Raw genomic sequence first — 21,988 nt, 5'->3', positions numbered from 1 at the left:
ACCAAGATAATTTAAAACCACACACATTACCAAACCGCAGAAGACGAGGTAAAAGATACCGGACTGGCCTGCTGACAGCACCAGATATGTGACGTATGAAACAAAGGAATAAATGTTTCAGTGCTTGATGTGAGAACATCTTTGTAATGATGTTAGCAGGAAAGCCGCATTACCAAGTTATAAAAGCAAGTTTTTCTTTTGGTTTTCTTTTTTGAATGCGGTGTTGGCCTTAAATCCGGGAGTGAGTATGCTGTTTATTAATAAACCAAATATAGTAGATAAGAAACATCATGATCATATTGGGCTCATAATTCAAAACAAATGTAAAACTCTCTACACATTCTTCCTGCATTTTCCATAGAATCCAAATCGTTGTCTGATGTGGCGCTGCATTGAAAGACCGATGAAACCCTGAGAAATCTCTGCAGCAGGAAAAACAAAATGAAATGCCTGTGATCTCTGTGCCCTAGAAAGCACTGAATCATTTAAGAATGGATGCAGTGAAGTGCAGTCTGCCTGGTTTACCATTTTGTTTTCTTTGGATGTGTGTACCGTCTTCTTTTTTTAAACAGCTGATCTATATCAGTATGTTGAGATAAACAATAAATACTATCTAAAATGGGATGATTGAAGACAGAGCAGATTTTGAAGCTGTGTCTGAAAGGGAAAAAGGAAAAACATCATAAATGATAGCAGGGTCGAACGCTTTAATGTACAAATTATGTAAAAACCCTCCTTCGTAACACAATGAAGGTGATTACAGCCATGTGAAACTTATTTGATTAAGATTTTCTGTCTTTATACATGTTTTATTGGAGTTTAGAAAGGTGGAACACAATGGGGACACATTACAACCGTTGCTGAACAAGTACACTGCAGCTCAGGGGAGAAAAAAAGAGCTGAAAGAACAGTAGTGGGAGTAAATTACACAAGACAGCAAGCATATGGACTTAGAGGGAACATTTTCTACTCCCTCTCATCCTCCATTTTAGTTGCAATACTGGTGTCAGTTCAGGGATTTTTCTGCATGGCTATTTGAATCCCGCGCTTTCTTGATCTTCTTTTTCCCCCTCAAATCAATCTAGAATCAGCAGCCCTCCACCACCATGCTTGAGAGTGGATGGGAGCTTTTTCTGCGGGAATGAATTTCACCACATGGTGCTGGACAGCAAGCCCAAACAACTCCACTTTTGTCTCATCTGTCCGTGAGATATTTGTTCCAAAAATCTTGTGGTTGGTTGAGATGCTGTTTTGGTGATCACAGTTGTGTTTCCATGTGCTGCTTCTCTTTTTTTAAAACCTTGGACAGAACAGGCTATTTCTTTTTAGCCCTTCCAAACAAACTGTACTCATTCAGTCTTTTTCTAAATAAGATGTCATGAACTTTATTACCCCACCATGTGCTCAGGGGGATCTGAGATTTAGCGCTTGTTTATTCTTTATTCTCCTTTCTTTCTTTGTTTTAAGTATTTCTGTGAATGCTCCATGTAGAACACTGAACTCCAAATTGTTTGGAAAGTGATTTATAAAGATTTTCATGTTGACATGCAACACCATCTGCTTCTCTAACATCAGTGTTAGTTTCTTTCCGTCCTGGCCTTGTGTTAACATGCAGCTGGATGTTTTTGTTGATGTCAGCACACTCGCTGTTGATTTATTGCTTCATTTTTCTTGAATAAATAATGTTATGGTAAAAAAAAAAAGTTACATGTTGCTATTCATCTAAGGCTTATACAATTAATAAAGATACCCACTACAAATGCAACCTAGACGAATCTGCAGAATCTGGAGATTTAAATATTACAGTTATTTATGTGGTGCAATTTGTGATAACATTGCCATGGTTACTCCACCCTTCATGCACTAAATTTTTTAAATTTAAATCACGTATAAGATAAAAACCCATTATAATGCATTATTTGTTCTCTTGTCTAAGATAGTATAAGATAGTATATGAGGAGGATATACCAGGCAGAATGAAAGCGGGCCTTTGTGTATACAGCTCAAATAGCTGTAGGCATTAGTGTGTCTCCCCCACAGCGCCTAAGCAGTGACCCTCTCAATGCACCCCACAATCTACATGATTTATGTATATGGGTAGGTGGATGTGCCTCAGCACATTTGAATGGCGTTACAGTTGAGCCATTGTCTAACACTATCTCAGTGGGAGGACGGCTGTGAGTGGATGACTAATTCCAGCGTATGTCTTTGCACCAGGAGTTCGAAAACACTGAGGGAGAGGAGTACCAGGCAGACCTCTCCGCCCTGGCCTCGCCATCCTCGCAGAATGGCCCGGAGGTTTACATCCTTCCCCTCACCGAGGTCTCCCTGCCTGTCTCCAAACAGCCTGGCAGATCCAGTAAGAAACTACTCAGCACTGTCAACATAAATCCCCAGAACATCTGTTCTTGTCAATTCACTCTTCTTGTCATTTTTTTTAATCTCTTTCTCACATCAACAAATGTAACATGAGCACAAGCACTACAGAGTCCATTTTATTAGCACGAGTTAATGGGAAATAAAAATACCATTGTAGGAGTCCACAATGGCTAATTACCAGTGTTTTTACTCTATTCGTGTTAAAATTTCCCTCAAATTAAATAATAAAGGTGAAATTCTTACGTGGAGCAAGTCTGACAACCGTTCAGAATAAAAGCCACTTAGGAGCCAATTTTCACCATCTAAAACAAACCAAAACATCATTAATGCCACAGCGGTTCAACTGAGCACTATATTGTGGCGTTTGAAGACACGTTTGCGTCAAATAGCTGCATTGACTGTGAATCATGTAGTAACACAGACGTGTTGCCTCAAGGCCACGTCTGAGTTAATCTGCTGGAAAATGGCTCAGAAATATGTCTCCAGACTGGAAAAGTAAAACACGGTATTCAAAAAAAACTAAAAAAAAACCGGATCAATTACCATTAAGAACCCAGTATGGTAAGGTAATAATATAAGTGATAAAAACTGAAGTGTTTCTCTCAGAAACAGGGAGGAACATCTGTTCACAGCATTGGAAACTGAACTACTGCAGTGCTGTATTATTATATGAAAACATCAGCTCACTAGAGGGGAAGGAATTTGATCTTGACATCATTTCTAGAGTTCTGTGGCAGCTGCTTAAATTGATTTGATATTGATATGAATGCATTTGATCAACTACCACAGTGAAGCAACATAATTTGAATATACAGTCATTTATGTAGTGGATTCAGTGAGTTTTCTATATTTGCAACCCTGTCCTTTACCTCTCCTTTCATTTGTATGAACTGGTGCTAACATGTGCATTGATGTGATGTCTGTGTGGGGATCTCACTGGGAGCTCTATCCTGGGTGCTCAATCTGCCTCACCCCTGCATGACTCACACTAGCTGTCTGTGTTGAGCTGCGCTCAGCCAGACGGGAGGTTAGTTTCTGCTCAGCAAGCCGGGATGAGAGCGCAAGCAGCAATTGGACGAGGTAGCCTCGGGCTCGTAGCCAATGACTACCCTGTCCCTCACAGCTACGACTGTGTGATTGGTGCAGGTGTTGCAGGGTGAGGACTGAATAAATGAAGACGAGATTGTGAAGGAGAGATTATTTCATTTAAGTAAGTAGGAAATTGGGCTGACTCATTCTTTCTTTCTTGTGTAAAGACAGTAAAAGTCTTTTTACCTTCATGCGTATATGTTCCTATAAGTACATTAAATGTAGTATATATTTTTCTCTGTATTTCCAAGACTGCTGCATTTGATACCTGCAGTAAAATAAGCTAAAGGTTAAGATGCCGGTCATAATCAGTGGAATATCCTAGATATAAACACTATGAGGCTACAAGAAAACTACCACTTGTATCGTTTGTGCACAATCATGAATTGTGTCTTCCAGATGAATGAAGCATCAATCATGCATCACTGTCATCACACAGTCCTGGTTTCCCACTTCTTGTTTTAACAGTTTATTAATAAAGGTCATGTCATCTTTCAAAGCTTGATGCATCAAAGTGAGTGTGTTAAGCGGTTATGTGTGTATTTTATTCCACGACCCACTGATCTCTCGGGCCCTCTGGATCGTACCATCCTCTCTGCTAATGCTGTTTGTAGGAATGCACACTCACGCTCACACATTCCACATTTGGAATAATACCACATCTTAATTTTTAACCTCTTGTCTCTGTCAGTGAGGGAGAGGTGGCGCAGGAACGGGCGTTGGGGTTGGAGAAGCGTGGGTCTGTTATCACCGTGACAACCTCTGCCCAGCATTCCAGCAGAGAATGGGCCATGTGTGCGTCTTCTTTGCATGCCTGTGTGTGTCTGTTGGGTGCTCTGGGTGCCAGGAGTCGCTGCGTGAGCGACCCAAACAATGGCCCCGTTTTAGGCCGGCTGGCTAGTGGGGGAGCATAAGGCCGGGCTGAAACGTCTGAGGAACGCACCAGCGGAGGACTGGCATTATTGGCCGAATACAGTGAGGCGTCTGTGACAGAATGAGGAGAGACAGGGTCCTGGTGGCGTGCAGCAGGACCTAAGAGCAGGGAGGGGAGGCTTGAGATAGGGGTGGTGAATGTGTATGACAGAGATCTTTTCTGCAACGGACAGAGCAGGGTTTGTGTCATGTTTGGCTGAGGAATGCTGCTGTTCTGGGTGACAGGGGGGCATTATGTGGACCTTATGTCATTACTGGGTGTCTTGAGGCTGCACATAGAGCTGGCGCGTCAAACAGCATACTACCGACATGGGTGATGGTCACATCAGGCATGATGCGTGTCCGGAAAATCTTTGCGCGCTGGGCAGAAATAAGCTTCAGAACTCCGGTGTCGATCCATCGGCAGATTGGTTCCAACGACTCGAAGTTCTCCCGCTGTTTACTGTCGATTTAAATGCAGCGTGCACAGGAACCGAGGATTCTGGTATTTGCTCGACAGCTGGACGGCCCTGGAGGAGGACAGTATGCATGTTTGTGTGTGTCCCAGTTGGAGCATGAGCTCAGTTCAGATGGGAAAAGGCAGCGTGGTGAGCTTGTTCAGCTGTGCAAGGGCTTGGAGGGTTAAATCCTGCCGAGGCTCTCACACACATACTGTGACCATGGACTCTTTCTCACATTCACACAATGAGGCTGAGATGCCTGGGGCTGAAGCTGGGGCCGTGGGCTCTCGGTTCTCACACTCCGAAACCAGCACTTCATCTTTGCCGGGGCCTCAGACGCAGTCCTTGTCGTGGTACTGGGAGTGGCGGGCCACTCCACCGCGCCACCATCGCCTTCTTTCCACTCAGCATCAACATCTCCTTTGCTGAACTATGAAGATCCATGGAGGTATTTCGTTTCGTTCATGGTCAAAATCAAGCAAGTTTCATTTAACGCATTTGGGAAATAGTGCATTTCTGTGTCACGAATGCAAGATTTTATTCCAGAAAATGCAGATTTCTCCTTTGTGTCTCGGGGATTCTCCTTTTCTTTGTGGTTCACTGTTATCAGACCTTTTTATTCAAAATCTTGTACCTTTTAAGAGATGTCTGTTTTTCTTCTCTCATTGCTTTGGTTGGACAAAAAAAGATACATTTGAGTTACTTATTTATTTGCTTGTTTAAAAGTAATCGTATGTCTTTATTACTGCTTTCCTCCAGTTCAACTGCTGAAATCATCAGACCTTGGTCGTCATAGCCTGCTGTATCTGAAGGAGATCGGACATGGCTGGTTCGGAAAGGTAAAACTCTGGTCAAGTCATGCTTTTTTCTCTTTCTCTCTCTCTGCTCTTAACAGAAGTACACAGCTAGTTTTGAAGCCCGATTATTAACACTTCCAATAAACTGCATCCGCCTTTACTGTACCCACTGTAATCTGAGATGCTTTCCGCTCTGCGTGGAATGCGAGGTTAATGTGATGATGATTTCATCCTTGTGAGACGAATCTTTGGCACTTGTGTCAGGCTGTTGCTCCGTGGGAGAAGATTAGAAATTCACAGTAACAGTAGATTCTTTTACCTACGGTACACGCTTCTGTGACACTCGCATTTGTTCACACGCCATTTCCTCTCTCCGTTTGTTTTCATTGCTTTAGTTTCTAAGTTAGAGCCTTTGTGCTGATGCTGTACGTGATAGATTCCAGTCCCTGTTCATTCTGTTTGACACTGAAAAACCACTCAAGTCCTCTGACCAGTTTGTACCTTGCTCAAAGGTTCTGTTGGGTGAAGTCAACGCAGGGCTCAGCACCACCCAGGTGGTGGTTAAGGAGCTGAAGGCCAGTTCCAGCGTCCAGGATCAAATGCAATTCCTGGAAGAGGCCCAACCATACCGGTTAGTCTATTCAAAGATCCATACAGGATTTCTCTTCTGTGTGTGAATGCCTTCTCATACCAATACAACAAATACAGTGAATGATTACATGATTTATTGTACGTAATGTTTTAATTCCTACTTTATTTTTATTTATTTTTGACTTTTTTGCTCCGTCAGAACGCTCCAGCATGCTGCCTTGCTGCAGTGCCTGGCACAGTGTTCAGAGGTCACTCCCTATCTGCTGGTCATGGAATTCTGCCCTCTGGTGGGACATGATTGAATCATTATACGTTGGTTAATCAGAGTACTTCAACTTGTCATACTTATACGAGTCATTATTTTGTATTCATATATACCAAATCACATTCTTTATATCCTTTTTGTCCTCTCAGGGAGATCTGAAAAGTTACCTCCGCAGTTGCCGGGCTTCTGATTCCGAGACCCCTGACACTTTAATCCTGCAGAGAATGGCGTGTGACATTGCTTCAGGGCTTCTGCACCTCCACAAATACAACTTCATTCACAGGTACATTACATCAGCCCTGCCCTGCTCCCCTTTAATTTCATCAACCCACAGAGTTAATGCGATGAGAAGCAGCATCCATGTGAATGGGCTGTGTGCCCCCTGCTGGTCTCTCCCTGCAACAACATCCTGGTGCTGCCTGAGTAGTTGATGCAAACTCCAGCATCAGTGATTTTGTTGCCGGGGGCGAACCCCTTTCGCACTGTCTTTCTCCCCTGTGATGGCAGTTACAACAACAAATCAATGGCTGCCAGGCTCCAGTGATTATTGTGAGGAAGAGGTGAGATCGGTCCTGGTTTAGTGTGTATTTTCACACATTCAGGTGAGAACAAAAAGAGGAGGTAAATGTTACTGTACATGGACCTGTTTCATGCTATACAGTGATGTGAAAAAGATGCTACCAAATAAATAAATACAACTTTTTAGTCCTAACTGGCTCTTAGAATGATAAAATAAAATTGAATATGAACAGCAGCAGGATATGTTACTATGTCATTGTTACATCTGTTATCCATAAGAGCCAAACATTTCCACTCTGATTTTGTTTGTCTAGGTGACATTTTTCCACAACTCCTTTATTTATTTATTCTTTTTTGGATTTTATTTTCTTCTTTATTTATTTAAGCTTTAGGGCTACTGGGACATCTGGTCTGAGGAAGCATAACCACTCGGAGTGTAAAATGATGGAATTTTAGTACCGGTAGCTTTGAAGTGCTCTAATAGCCTTCGCAGATTGATGAGTAGCAACAATTACTTCTTTAACATCGTAGCTGAAATCTTTCCACCTCGGCATTGTGTTAACATACCTGACCACTCCAGACCAGCAAACTACCAAAAACATTTATAAAAGTGTCCACCTTGGCTGATGATCAATTAATTAATCAAGTACATTTGATTAGTAGGACTTGGCTGATACTTAAACGGTTCATTTGTCTGGAAGCTTTAAGGCTGTATTTCATTTCCTCAAACATCTTCTGCACTTTGGTTTAGTTTTTGTAATATAAATAATCACAATGTGTAATATGTCATGTGTTTTTTGTTCATCTGAGGTTTTCACTTATCTAAGAAACAGAACTTTATTATGATGCAACTTAAAATCACAATCACACAAATGAAAAAAATGCTACTACAGGAAATTAGAGCATGTTTGTGTGCAACATTCAATCTACAATGTAACTTTGTTTTTTTCATTAACTGCAACAGTGACCTGGCCTTGAGAAACTGCCTGCTAACATCAGAAATGTCTGTTAAGATTGGAGACTATGGGCTTTCCCACAGCCGATACAAGGTCAGTCCTCTGATAATACCACGCTCCTATCCGTCCCTGCTAACCTTACCAGTATGACAATACAGCATTGTGTTTCTCTCTGCAGGATGACTACTATGTAACACAGGACCAGATTTGGGTGCCTCTGCGCTGGATTGCACCTGAGCTCATTGATGAGGTCCATGGAAACCTTCTGGTCGTTGATCAAACTAAAAGTAGCAACATATGGTGAGATATTCAAAGATAAAACGATTATTTCAGATGAAGTCAGTGAAAGCAATAACACCAGTTCACTCATAGCGCTTCCAAACATGAGCATTGACACATTTTGAAATGTATCACGTTTTTCTATGTGCTTCATGTGTCATATATACCATATTTCTGGACTATAAGCCGCACCTGCATATAAGCCGCATCCGCTCTATTTAAAAAAAAAAGATATGCAAGACGCAGATATTTATGTTGTTAGATTAGATATTTACTTAATGTACAGAACAATTTTGAACTGTAAATGATGTACATGTACAGTATGTACCTAAATAGATCCTTTCCTAACAGTGTCTTTTAACACGGCAGCAACTTTGCTGATTAAAACGGGACAGAACCAAGAGAAAATAACCGGTATTTATTTATCTATTTATCTGTTTGAAATCTGCTTCTACCTACTTCTATCTGCTAAAGAAGAAGTAGTGTATTCTTCTTTGCGTTTGTTTTGTCTTAGTTTTGATTTTAATTCCGGTTAGAGCGCCCCGAGCGGTGGAAGAAAAATCCACAGAATAACCTTTGTATAAGCTGAACGGTTCAAAACCTATGAAAAAAGTAGCGGCTTATAGTCCAGAAAATACGGTATATATTTTTTAGTATTGTCATGTTTAGTATGTGAACACTTAGCATCCTGAGTGCTTTGCTTGCTTGTTCCAGGTCGTTGGGAGTGACCATGTGGGAGCTGATAGAGCTGGGAAACCAGCCGTACCGACACTACTCCGACAGACAGGTGTTGACGTACGCTGTGAAGGAACAGCAGCTTAAACTTCCCAAACCTCAACTCCAGTTCCCTCTGGACGACCGCTGGTGAGATATCATGCAGAAATATGCCAACGTGTGCATCATTAGTGCCACTGGAGACACGTTTTAGATCTTGTTAGGCCCCTAAGCCCACTGATCAATTCATTTCTAACTAGGTGCTTCCTGTTTTTAAAATCACTTTCTGTGCTTATGGTGGTGCACTGAACCGCTGCGGCTATATTTCTCTTTGCAAGCAAGAGCTGGTGATCAATACTCCCCCCTATTCTTTATGATCCCGCTCGAATCGACCAGAGTTGAATTGCCTCATTCATCTTTACCTTGGAAGCCTGCAAAATACTGTCCACGCTTATTCATTTTTCACTCTTGTTCCTCACTGAAGTCAACATGTTTGGCATCGGCCCCGATAAGCTACACTAACACACAAAGAGGATGTCTGGCTGTGTCAGCACTGCTTGTACTCTTTTACTTTATTATTGGTTTGTGCAATACATATATGCCAGAAGTTGCTATAGTGCTGACTTCTGAACTTCACTTTACTTTGTTGTTTTGCAGTAATCATGTCTTTCGCTTCTTCTTATTCCTCAATCCTACTATTATAGCTGGAGTAGATGATGCCTGGAAAATTTGAAACAGGCTGAAATTGGAAAACCAAACAACAATAATCAGCCGTTTTCTTCTTCTTCTTACTAACATCTATCATAAACCAAACCTCCTTAAAAAAAAAAAGAAAAAAGAACCCTGTTACAACCAAAAAAGTAATAAAGCCAATAGTGTAATAATGTGCCAATAATGTAATAAAACTTTTGAGTCAATGATGTAATAACTTTTGCCGATAATGTAATAATTTTGTAATATTTTTTTAATACCAGGCCAATAACGTAATAACCAGCCAATAATGTAATGCCTTATTACATTATCGGCAAAAAGTTATTACGTTATTGGCTCAAAAGTTTTATTACATTATTGGCACATTATTACACTATTGGCCTTATTACATTTGAAATGGCCAAAATTATTATGTTATTGGCAGTTATTACGTTATTGGCCATTATTACGTTTTTGGTTGTAACAAACCCACACCTCCATCTTTTTCACGGATTTCATACATCTGATTGTTTATTGTCGGAATGTACAAGCAATGAAGTAAAAAGGAAACTTTTTTTTAAAAAGAAACAATGCTTTCAGCTTATGTTTACCAGTTCTTGTTGAGACTAACTCCGTGCAACTCTTACCACTGGTTGTTTGTCATTTCCAGGTATGAGGTTATGCAATTCTGCTGGCTGCAGCCAGAGCTCAGGCCCAGTAGTGAGGAAGTGCACCTTCTGGTCACGTACTTGTGTGCCAAAGGCTCTAGTGATGCCGAGGAAGACTTCGAGCAACGTTGGAACACCTTGAGACCCAACTTGCTTGGCAGCACCTCCCACACATCTGCGTCCACAGCCCTAGCCTTCACCCCCAAAGCTTCGTCCGCTGACGTACCCAGTGCAGACCAAACACAGGTGGTGGAGCTGGCCTCCTCCGCTTCGTCCTCTTTCCCTCTCCTGGAGCACTTCTCTGACAGTTTCCACTCCGACACAGGGGATGACCTGCTGACCGTCACAGAAACAAGCCATGGTCTAAACTTTGAGTATAAATGGGAGCAGGCCCGAGCCGAGCAGCCCTACTGCTCCTCCTCCACCAGTGGCCCACTGGGCCGGGGTAACCCACACTACCAGGATATCTACTACTCAAGCAAAGAAAGTACCTCAAGGGGCTGCAAAACTGACAGTCTGACCTCAAGCACGTCTCCATCCTATTATGAACCTGAGCACACAGGAGTTGTCCCGGTGTTGAGTGCCCACAGCCCCTCAGTCAGCAGCGAGTACTACATCCGTATAGAGGAGCCCGTGCAGTGTAACATTCAACTGGAAGACAGCATCGTGGACTACAGCCCGGGACTGGAAGCCAGCAACAGCAGATTGTCCTCCGCTAGTAGAAGCGGTTCATGCACGGCACAGCCAAATGCTTACTGGTCTACTGCTGACAGCACCAGATCAGATGCCTATGACTCCGATTCAAGTCCCACCATCCAACTCACCATGCAGCCACTGCTGAGACATTCGTCCAGCACGAGTCCCGTCAATTTAGGGCACTTTCATAATTGCCTTCCACCAGACTGCAATGACACAGTCTACTGCAAACATGCAGCAGCAGCAGCAGCAGCAGCATGCAGGTCCCGTGGGCAGTCCTGCTTGCTTGTACCGGAAACATCACCAGAGTCCCATTCGAACCTTGTCCACCTCGAGAGCCAGTTAGAAAACCCACGCAGCTTATCACATGCGGTAAGCAGTCCAAGCTTAGGATTCTGTGATCCTTACCTCGAGGCAAACACAGACTGCAGCACAGTTCCTGAAAGATGCCATAATATAATAGGTCCCCTCAAGAAGACTCTCCCCATTGTGAACCACATCAACCTGGACGTAGGAACGGACGACGGTCTGCTGTTGGGTCGGCAGAGAAGTGGAGAGATTGAAGATGACTTATTCTCAGAGGGAGAGGCCACAAACTGGATCTCAAATCATTCGGCGAATAATAACAGCCTGAGCTTCGATGGCAGGCAGACGGGCAGTGGAAGCGACATCTATCTGGATCTCCAGTCAAACACGACAGCTTTGTGGTCTTTGACCAAGGCCACAACGAGAACCTTCCACAGTTCTAAGGCAGGCGGCACCGCGGAGGGCACGGGGGAGGACTCCGTTTGTAGCGCTGCTTGCAAGCCCACGGGTTTAGGCTCATACATTCACCTGTGCCACAATGAGGGAGAGGAAGCTGTAACACAAGTGGAAAGGCACGGCAATGTGGATATGTTACGAAGCACTAATACTCTCACCAGCTCAAATATAAATACCCAAGGTACAGCGGGTGGACACATGGAGGGCAACTATGAATCATTGCTTAATAGAGAGAGGATGTATTCTGTGATGACACCTGAGCTGAGTTATATTAAGGCTCCATCATCTATGAAGGAACCTCAGCTAAGAGTTTTGTCAGATAAGCAAAGACATGATGCCTGGGAAGGACTTTCAGCAGGAATATCCATCGGCCTGGGCCCCAAGAGGCTGGGCTACACAGAAACATCAGAAAGCAGCAGAGCATTAGATAGCGGCGTTGGGGTTCGAGACACCAGCAGCTGCCTGGTCGAGCTCGGTGACTACAGTGAGGACGACGATGATATCACAGATATTACATCAGGGATCTTTGCAGACTTTAACCTCGACTATATTGAGGTAGAGGATGATGATCTCAGCCCGAAGAAAATTCCAGAGGGGACCCCTGACTCTCTGGACACCACTAACCCATTGTCATCAGTGGCAAGCTCCTGTGACCAGGCATTCAGCCCAGATCCTTTCAATACTCCCATCTTGCCCAAATCACTGGATAGTGGTTACGACACAGAGAACAACGAATCTCCAGAGTTTATATTTAAAGATCTGGGAGAACCCCTGGGCGGAGAGAGGAGTCCTCGGCTGGGCGGAGAACCTGACATGGTTCAGCAGGTGGGTTTAGGGCAATTGGTGTGTTCGTCTACAAGCACATCAGAGATCCACGCCAAGGGCCTGACCGACAAGAATCCGTACAGAGATTCAGCTTATTTCTCAGACTACGATGTTGAAAATGAGAGGAGTCCCCAAGAGGAAGGCGACGAGTTCTTTTCAAGTTCAAGAAACCGATTCTGCCCCGCTGAGAATTTGAGCTCTATAGGAGACAATTCTGTTGAAAATCGATTCAACAATGAGCGACACTTAACAAATTTGAGAAACATCAAGAATTACATTTTGGTAAATAACTCAGAGGATGACTCTAGTTTGCCACAGTCTTCTCCCCCCCCTGGGTTGTCCATGCTGTCCCCATTCCCTCCACAGATGGGTGGGTGTCTGACCAAAGAGTCTGCCCCTGCTGACGATGATCTCGGGTTGGAGACCGAGCATCCAGAGGATGAGCCCGCATCCGAGCTCAACTCCTCCTCCGGGTCAGAACCCTCCTCCGTGGTCCAGGAGGCATCAGCCAACCTTGCAGAGCGGGGAAGAAGAGCAGAAGACTGCTCCTCCATCCAATCATTGCTGTCCGACTGCATAACCGAGTACAGAGATGAACCCCACAAAGAAGGTGAAAATAGCGACGGATCCACGGAGGAGGAGGAGTTGCCCGAATGCAATCACGTCAACGAGGAGAAAGAAAACATACCGGAGGGCGTGAGAATCAATGAGGACGATTTTGAAGACATCGATGCAGAAGAATGTGACAGCCTATGCGAAGAATCTAACGGCCATCACGATCTTTCCACTTCCTCGTCGCTGTTGGAGCTGTGCGGAGAAGATGTGAGAGCTCCTTTGGAGGAGGCTGAGGATGAAGATGATTCGGATGATAGCGAGTCTGATGAAGAGCTGAGGACATACAACATCCAAGAGGAAGACAGCGAGGACAGCGAGGAGGATTTCACCACAGTGCCGGTGGTGGTCAGTGACTGCAGCAGGGCCAGACACCTCCGCAGCCTCCTGAAGATGCCCACCCTGCTCACCCAGTCCTTCTGTGACGAGTTGGAGAGGAAGAAAAAAGCCGTTTCCTTTTTCGATGATGTTACAGTGTTCCTTTTTGATCAGGTATGAAATGTTAAAATTGTGCAATTAGGGCTGGGTGATTTTGGACAAAAATAAAATCCAGATTTTTTTCTCTGAAAACCCGATTTTTGATTTCGATTTAGATTTTTTTGGTAAAACTACAAAAGACAATGGAATAAATATATAATATGTTTCAAATATTTTATCTTTATTTTTAAAGAAAAATAGCAAACTAATTTCCCTATTGGGAATGAAGTGCAATTGAAAGATACTGTAAATCCCCCTTGAGTTTAGTAAAGTGACAACATTTACAATTTTCTTGACCAAACAAAGATGACTAGACGGGCTCTGTCTGTAATGCAGCTGCAAAAAAGGAAAATCGATTTTCAGATTTTCCTTTTTTTAACATCGATTGTGATTAATAAATCCGATTTAGATTTAAAATCGATTAATCGCACAGCCCTATGTGCAATATGCATTACCTTCTAATATATATATATTTTTTTAAGTAATTTCTTTTCATCACTTGTAGGAAAGCCCCACTGGAGAGCTGGCCGACTGTTCATTTTCCACAGGGGTTGAGTCCAGTGAGCAGGAAGCTTCAGACTCGGAGCTGGAGGTTCAGTCCTGTGATACCAACACTAAGGAAGGAAATGCAAACACCTCGGAGGAGGGTGAGGAGACAGGAACTCAGTAACTGCAACCCTGCTTAATATCTCCAGGATTTATCATTCTGTTTACGACTGTCTGTGATAATCTACATTCATTCAGGTGGGAGTTATATATGTGAAGATGACTGCACTTTTAAGCCCCATCCATCCTCACCTCACAGCCTCCCTGAACCTGCGTACTCATCCACACCCACCTCCAACAGCCCTGAGGCTCCTAAACCTGCCCCTGTGGAACTAAACCGGTTCATGGTTTCACGCTTCTCCATCACACACGTGTCTGACCCCCACACAGGCTCAGAAACAGGTCTGCAACGACAATTTATTAAACTCCATCAAATAGTAGATGCAATTCAGATACTTCAAACGTCTTCTGAATATAATATACCAGTAGTCCTCAGTTGAAATGTGGTTTTTAAAAGACGGTAGTTGTGTTCATGTGCAGTAAGATCTTTCTGAGTTTTATCGTTGATGAAAGGTTTTGATTATTAATTATGTATGTCTTGTCATTTGTGTCCAACAGGGAGCAGTGAAGATAATCCAAAAGATTGAGTGGTCGGTGTCTGAGACCAGAGGATCCAGTTGTATTCCACTTCAACACAGAAAGGCAGTGTTATAATATCTAGATGTTTTCCATCCATCCATCTATCCTGTTCAGGGTTTGGGGAGGTGTGGGGTATAATCCAGCTATTGTTGGGCAGGTACGCTCTGGAAAGGTCACCACAAGGCCAACACAGAGATAAACAACCATGCACACACACCCCTATAGTCAATTTTAAGTACCGTAGATACATTTAACATGTTTTTCTTTGTTTTCTTCTTTAACTGCAGAAAACTTGGACACGTGGAGAACACAAACTCCACACAGAAAGAGTCTTATTTTAAACAACTTTTAGAGGAATCTGACTCAGTGGTCTTTTATGAGACAGTGCCTCATATTGTAGTGAAATGATTTGCACATATTTTTTATTATTTCACAAAAGCAAGAGCAATAGCTGCAGGAATGGCAACCTGATTGTGACGACCCCACAGACGGGAGACAAAGTCGAATCACACCGTTTGCAGAAACAAAGATTATATATGATAAGTTTTAACATGAAGTATACATAGAAATAACTTATTTCCTCTTTGAAGTACCATTTTTTTTTTGGTGACCTTAACTATTTCAATATGTAAAATATTAAATAACTATTAAGAAAAATGCAAATCAGAAAAAGAAAAGAAGAGGGAAAAAAAGTGTATTGACAGGATTCATAGCTGCTCCCCTCCATGGATGCATTTGCACATCTTACCATCCATAAAGCTTTTTTCTGGAAACTTTGGACTGTTACAGCTCACATTGTCAGAACTAGAACATGATATTTGATTACTGTTGAAGAAGATGTAAATGATTTCTAAACAACAACAAAAAAACAACGTAATTATCCAATAGTTATGGCTGTCGTTGATCGCGGTCAAAGCTGGAGGTCCTTAATTTAATTCCTTCAAGAATCCTAGTCAAATCACATTTATTGTTGAACACTGTGACTTAAATGTCCTATCGGTGGGGTGGGAGGGTCAAGCAGATCAGGACACGGTCACTACCGCTGCACGGTTCGTTACCAATACACTTTGCACACAGTCTTGGTTTCTCCTCATCTCCCCGATTCTGGAATAAAAGTATCCAAATATGTGAATTTCCCAGTCTGCAACCACAAAACCAGCTCGATATCCGTTTAATTTTGTATCATCTTCCGTTTACATTTTTTGTTTACATTCCACTGCTGATGAAATTATTTTTGGTCAGGACGAAGGTGTTTCCACACAATTCAGCGGCGTCAACATAAATATGTCAATCATAAACCTGGACTGTTGATTATCATCTTTTCTACAAATTGTCTCATACACAAAATACCTATTACATTTGTGCTGAACATGTACAAATAAAGTCAATAAGGGGAAAAAAAAAAAATATATATATATAAAAAAAGGATTTATCTGGCACATTGTATAAATCTTGTATCAACATGTAGCAGGTAGCTTGACTTGAATTACTACCGCTGTATCGACAGCTCCCGCCCTCCCTTTATCCCTCTGTAGCTCTAAGTGCCAATGTCTTTTCCTCTCACCTTGCCTTTTCAGTTGTGCAAGAAAATAAAAACATTGCCAGTATTTTTGTATGGGCATTTCAAAAGATTAAATCTAAGATGACCATCTCTCAAATTTGCCAAAGAGATATTACAAAGCCCGCTGGCTTAAGTGGCAGATGCCTTTGGAGAAGGTGGGTTGCTCTCTACACCGTTAGTAGCATCATTGCTGTTTCCATTTGTCCCTCACTCATGGCTGTTGTACTATCCCAAAACAATAAATCCAAGTTTGTTTTTTCCCTTCTTGTGTCTGTGATGTATTTATATGCACTTTCTGCAAAACAAACATCAAAATATGACACAGCACAACACATAAAACTGACATTTGTGCATGTTTCAATTTATTTTGCACAGGGATAATTTATATATTTTCTGTACAGTACAGATACAATACAAACAGGGACAGAGGTGAGAAATGGAGAAAATGAGCTATATAAAAGTAAAAAAAAAAAAAAAGGAATTTGAAAAGAAGTTGATGTCAGGTGAATTTTGCAATTAAAGCAAGATCATATCTCTGTGTAACTTAAAAAGAAAAATCATGATTTAACAATTAATATAATGCTAAGAGGCATGTTAACGCATTCACACAGCCACTGATATTTTATTTTTTCAGTGCCTTTCACCACTATCCTCACACATCCTGATGTACAGAAATGCCTCGGCTTCCAGCTTGTACCCGGACGAGCGCGCTGTGTAATACTGAGAATAAATGATCAAAAGCCAATGATAATACTGGACCTTATAAGCTACCGCTCCCTCAAAGCTAAGTACTAAACAAACAAGCCCCATTGTGTATGCTTTTTATTGAATCTTCTGGCCATCCGGCAGCTTAAGTATTGCTGAAATTCAAATATAAAGAAAGACTAATTCAATTGTGTGCCACTGCACTGTACTAAAGCTCACTCAAGCAAAAAAAATAATGTCAAAACATAAGGTGAAATAATCCTATCGATAACTTCAGGATTATATATAAAAAAAAAAGAAAACACAAGAAGTATGCTGCATAATACCAAATCAAAATGTAAAGAAGAGGGACAATGACACTGTCATAAATTAAAAAAAGAGAAGAAAAATGCTTAGAAGGCACAGTTCCCACATTGAAAATCTGGGTATACTGTATCAGAACAAGCAAATATAAAGTTTTATATGACTTAACAAAAGTGAAATTAATCTTTACAAGCAAACTGTCCCATATGAGCCCTCTATGGTGTTCCTTTCACATCACAGTGATGCAACGCCACCCAAACTCATATTTGCCCTCGGTTAAACAAGAAATGCAGTCTTTCCTTCCTGAACAATGCAAATTATCCGTCAATGAAATTTACAGTGTCTAGAGTTGGAAAAAAAAGCTGATTCCATAACAGAAGTGCAGATCAATAATCGTGTAAAGGCATCACTAGATAAACTTGTTAGCTGTAACTTATCCATAACTGGTGTGAACTAGTTTCATAAAATCTACTATCACGTTTGCTCTAAATTTTCAGTAGTGTAACTTGTTCACTCAGGTGACTTTTTTTTTTTTTCTTTTCTTTTTTTTCCTCCCTGGTCGCACTTCTGGGCCCTTTGATTTTAACAATTAAACATGCCAATCAAGGCTGTTGTTTTCATCTTATTAAAAAAAAAAGTAGTGCCCATGAGTGGAAAAAGGGGGGCAGCAGGCTGCTAGTAGTAGATGGGTGCAGATCGGTCATCAGTGAAGTTGGGCCGGAGGAAGACCTCCAGGGAGCGGTCACTGCGGGGAGAGGAGGGCGAGACAAGGAACACTTACAGTTAGAGGGATCATCATGTCAAACTGAGAAAGACACTCATGGATAATTATGAAAATACACCCAAAAGAAATTTTCCCTCTTAGATCGGTACAGTAAATCAAGGAACATAGTCGGGGTTATGTAAGATTTTGCAAGCAGGTGATGAAAATAATAAAAGAACGTGAAAAAAAGCTTTAAATATGCATGCATGCAGGGTTAGTGTCTTCTTTGTATTATATTTGTTAAGAAAACAAAATTAAAAAAAAGGAACCCAAAGAAGAACCAAAGGCCGGATGGATTGACAGAATCAAACGCTGCCATTTTCCATAAAGGCCAAAGGGTGGAAAAAACCAGAGATGTCCAGTATCCTACTGCAGCCAGACAGTCAGTGACAACAGAGAGGATCAGGCGTTTAACACAGAAGAAAAGAGGTAGATGGTTGGCTGAGAGGCGATGGAGACTGGTGACTTACGGAGGTCCTGTTCCCTCAGAACCGGGACAATTCTGGACCCAAACTGGAAGGTAAAGAGAACCTTTGGGTTTGAATGGTACATCTCTCAGGTCATGCATGGGGTCAGTTTGTAGGGACACTTGTTAGTCTGATGCATGATGAGCATACTCTAACTTGATAACTCAAATGAAGGATAACAAACGGGGCATACACACTTCATGCTGGACATGCCATACTCTACGCAAAAACCACTGTTCAAGTTCAAGTTGTGCACCACCTCGCTGGGGACAAATCATACACGGGACAAAGTCAATAGGGGGTCGTGTCTGTTTCACTCTGCTGCTTCTCTAACCCAATTACAAGTCAAACACAAGCACAAAAAATAAATAAATAAAAAAAAATAAAAAGAGGAAAAACGCAAGCCATAAAGAAGGTATGCAGGCCAGAAAAGATCAGATACTCACAACACGCATACAAGTACACAACACCACCGCGCAACGTTTCTCTACAATGACAGAGAGCAGCAGACGCCATGGGTGCTGGGACAAAACGGCATGCACACGACACAGCCGGGACTCGAAAGGATTCACAAAAATGTACTAGATAAACTAGACAAATAACTAGACAAAAAGAAAAAAGAGCTATAACTTCATCTGAAATGAACAATAACTCAAAAGGCCGTTTGATTGGCAGAACAGATACCTCTTCAGACCAGACTGTTTATTAATATATAGAGATATGTTTTATTTAGAATACCTTTGTAAAAAGTCACCATACATTCAAGGTCAATGTTTAGTGTCACATTTTCTTGTTTCCCTCCACAGCATGCATAAGATAAACACTTCAACTAATCAGCATGTTTTTCATTGTTGGAAATATATTACAAACATAGTAATTTTTTTTTCTTTTTTTTTTAAAGAAAAGACAAAAAAAACTACAGAGCCACTCAGGGAATACAATCATAAATAACACTGAAAGCTGCAAAAGCTGTAGTTAGAATATAAACTATCATGAATTCACAGCTGTCATTGAGGATACTCAAAAGTTATAGATCTCTTCAAAACGCACTACAGCTTCAGGATAAAATAAAATAAATAAAATGAAGAATAGTGGAGTCAGGCATTTTGTAAAGAAAAGAAAAAAGAAGATTCTGGCAGGAAAAGTCCAGCCAGAAATGGTAGAAAATAAGGTCTGTGTGTGTGTGTGTGTGTGTGAGAGAGAGAGAAAGTGAGCAGATTTTATTTTTTAATGAGAGAGCAAATTAGTGAAACTGAAGGAAACAATTTATATAGATATACTGTATATTTTTAGAAGCGCTGAAAATGTGCTTCATTGCACATAAAATGTGTGTTTAATAGAAAAGAGCAGAGTAAGGCAAATACTGTATGACACACCCTCTGGACGGAAAATCAACTCTAGCACTGACACAAAGAAGCACAGCAGGACTTATGGGATATCTCAGAACAAAAAATAAAAACATAGTAAGCTGCTGCACAGCCTTATTTCGAACAAAGCTTTCCGAGCATGTCTGTTGGGTGGAAACTCAATAATACTGGGCCCACGTGTGCTTAGAAAAAGGCCATTTAGTCAGTGGCTTAAGTACAACGACATTGAAGTCTTTTGGCACTTGTACAGTATGTGAACATGTCTTTTAGGTTTGACAAAATGACAACCATGTACATGCATGAGAGACAAGCAGTAGCAAAGGCAGTTTCTTGAGGGATCAATCCGTGATGGTGGACTATGATCAGAGAGAGTATTCAGAGTCCGTATCGGTGCATGCCGAGCAGGTAGGCCCCGCTCTGGCTCTCTCGCTCATTGCAATCCTCCACCCACCAACCGCTACTGTCCACACCGACGGCACCAGCAGCAGCACCCAGGACGGACAGAAGGAGGAAAGGAGGGACCCGGGGAGGAAGAGAGGACAGAAAGGAGGGATGAAACTAGCCTCTTCCATTTGGAGAAGGGGTGTGCGTGGAGGTAGGAGGAGAAGAAGTGGAGATAAGTGGACAGGGGGGGAGGCTAAGAGGAGGGAAAGATGGGGAGGGGGGAGGCCCCTGTGCTATCCGGAGCTGTCTGACTCTGTCTGTATGTCTGTTCTCACACAGTCGAAATCAATTTGCCATCAGGGCTGTCACTGTGGAACAAAGAGAGAAGGAAGCTTGCCAGGTCGGACACACTCAGAGAGAAATGGAGAAAGACAAGACAGGCACAAAGAGGCAGGGTAACGTTTAGGAGAGGTGCAGACGGGGTCTTGAAATCTACTTCACCCCGTCTGCAGTCTCCAAACACACCTGCCCAGATCAGGAAGAATGACCTTCCAGTTCCCTCATCAACACAGACATGTTTGCTGCTTTGACACTGTTGCACAAATACAGCTCATTTTCTTTTTCTTTTACTATGTTTTCCTCAACAAGACACTGGAAAATATAAAAAGCCAAGAAGATGGGGTTGATGAGGAAGTCATTAAGTCACCTCCTTGGCTGGAGGGCTCCAGTACAAGTCTGGTGGGGTGGATACACCCCGCAGAACAGTGTTGACTCAAAATACTGATACAGAGAAAAAGAAGACATTTAGTGCAGACAAAGGTACGTAACAGCTTGACAGTGGTGCCCCGAGCTCCAGGCTGACAAGCAGTGATGACTGAGATGAGTTCAGCATGAAGTCTACCGTCACGACGTGTACTCCAAACAACAACACACATGCACACGCCATCCAATACATTCTTCACACACACACACACACACACACACACACACCAGAGTTATTATCGTTCACGAAAACGAACGAAATAACGAGAACTAAAAGTTAGTTAACTGAACTAAATAAAAACGAAAATTAAAAGACAAAAATGATAACTAACTGAAACTATATTGCGTGTTTAGAAAACTAACTAAAATGAATTGAAATTCTAGATATAATTTCCTCCGTTTTAATCCCTGTCAATATAAACCTCTTGGTATGATCAATTTATTCCGCTCTGGCCGTTTATCTCCAACTGGCAGCTACGGCACCTGAACGCCTCACAGTCCGTGACGTCAAAACTAATAAAAACTAAACTAAAACTAAGCATTTTTGAAAATATAAAAACTAATAAGAACTAGCAAACCCACACTAAAAACGAATTAAAACTAACTGAATTGAAGGAAAAAAAGTCAAAACGAAATAAAACTAAACTAAAATGAAAATTTCTAAACTATTATAACCCTGATACACACACACACACACACACACACACACACACACACACACACACACACACACACACACACACACACACACACACACACACACACACACACACACACACACAAAGATGTAATGCCTGAC

General features: G+C 42.0%; 2 protein-coding genes across 8 annotated transcripts in view; one reads left to right on the top strand and one right to left on the bottom strand.

The window, feature by feature from the left end:
• aatka (apoptosis-associated tyrosine kinase a) overlaps positions 1 to 16,702 on the top strand; it is a 41,413-nt gene extending 24,711 nt beyond the window's left edge. For 2 of the 3 annotated variants that reach the window (XM_061712387.1, XM_061712388.1), the window contains exons 4-15: positions 2,218 to 2,359; positions 5,601 to 5,680; positions 6,151 to 6,269; positions 6,429 to 6,516; positions 6,644 to 6,777; positions 7,978 to 8,062; positions 8,148 to 8,269; positions 8,963 to 9,112; positions 10,323 to 13,707; positions 14,198 to 14,339; positions 14,437 to 14,640; positions 14,857 to 16,702. In XM_061712387.1, the coding sequence (XP_061568371.1) occupies positions 2,218 to 2,359; positions 5,601 to 5,680; positions 6,151 to 6,269; positions 6,429 to 6,516; positions 6,644 to 6,777; positions 7,978 to 8,062; positions 8,148 to 8,269; positions 8,963 to 9,112; positions 10,323 to 13,707; positions 14,198 to 14,339; positions 14,437 to 14,640; positions 14,857 to 14,885 (4,680 nt within the window). In that variant the 3' untranslated portion in view covers positions 14,886 to 16,702. Of the gene's footprint in view, positions 1 to 2,217; positions 2,360 to 4,711; positions 5,290 to 5,600; positions 5,681 to 6,150; positions 6,270 to 6,428; positions 6,517 to 6,643; positions 6,778 to 7,977; positions 8,063 to 8,147; positions 8,270 to 8,962; positions 9,113 to 10,322; positions 13,708 to 14,197; positions 14,340 to 14,436; positions 14,641 to 14,856 lie in introns of those variants that run through there. The other variant, XM_061712389.1, reaches the window with a different exon arrangement.
• A 14-nt stretch (positions 16,703 to 16,716) lies between these two features.
• Positions 16,717 to 21,988, bottom strand: part of baiap2a (BAR/IMD domain containing adaptor protein 2a) — a 60,755-nt gene continuing 55,483 nt past the window's right edge. Inside the window, exons 14-15 of one of the 5 annotated variants that reach the window (XM_061712394.1) lie at positions 18,680 to 18,722; positions 16,717 to 18,191 (exon numbers count right to left, since the gene is read on the bottom strand). In XM_061712394.1, coding sequence (XP_061568378.1) covers positions 18,695 to 18,722 — 28 coding nt within the window. In that variant the 3' untranslated portion in view covers positions 16,717 to 18,191; positions 18,680 to 18,694. Of the gene's footprint in view, positions 18,192 to 18,679; positions 18,723 to 19,086; positions 20,504 to 20,532; positions 20,796 to 21,988 lie in introns of those variants that run through there. The other 4 variants (XM_061712392.1, XM_061712390.1, XM_061712391.1 and 1 more) reach the window with 4 other exon arrangements.

This window comes from Cololabis saira, chromosome 21 (genome assembly GCF_033807715.1).
Source record: "Cololabis saira isolate AMF1-May2022 chromosome 21, fColSai1.1, whole genome shotgun sequence".
Classification (NCBI taxonomy): domain Eukaryota; kingdom Metazoa; phylum Chordata; class Actinopteri; order Beloniformes; family Belonidae; genus Cololabis; species Cololabis saira.
This window is presented reverse-complemented; position numbering and strand designations above follow the sequence as displayed.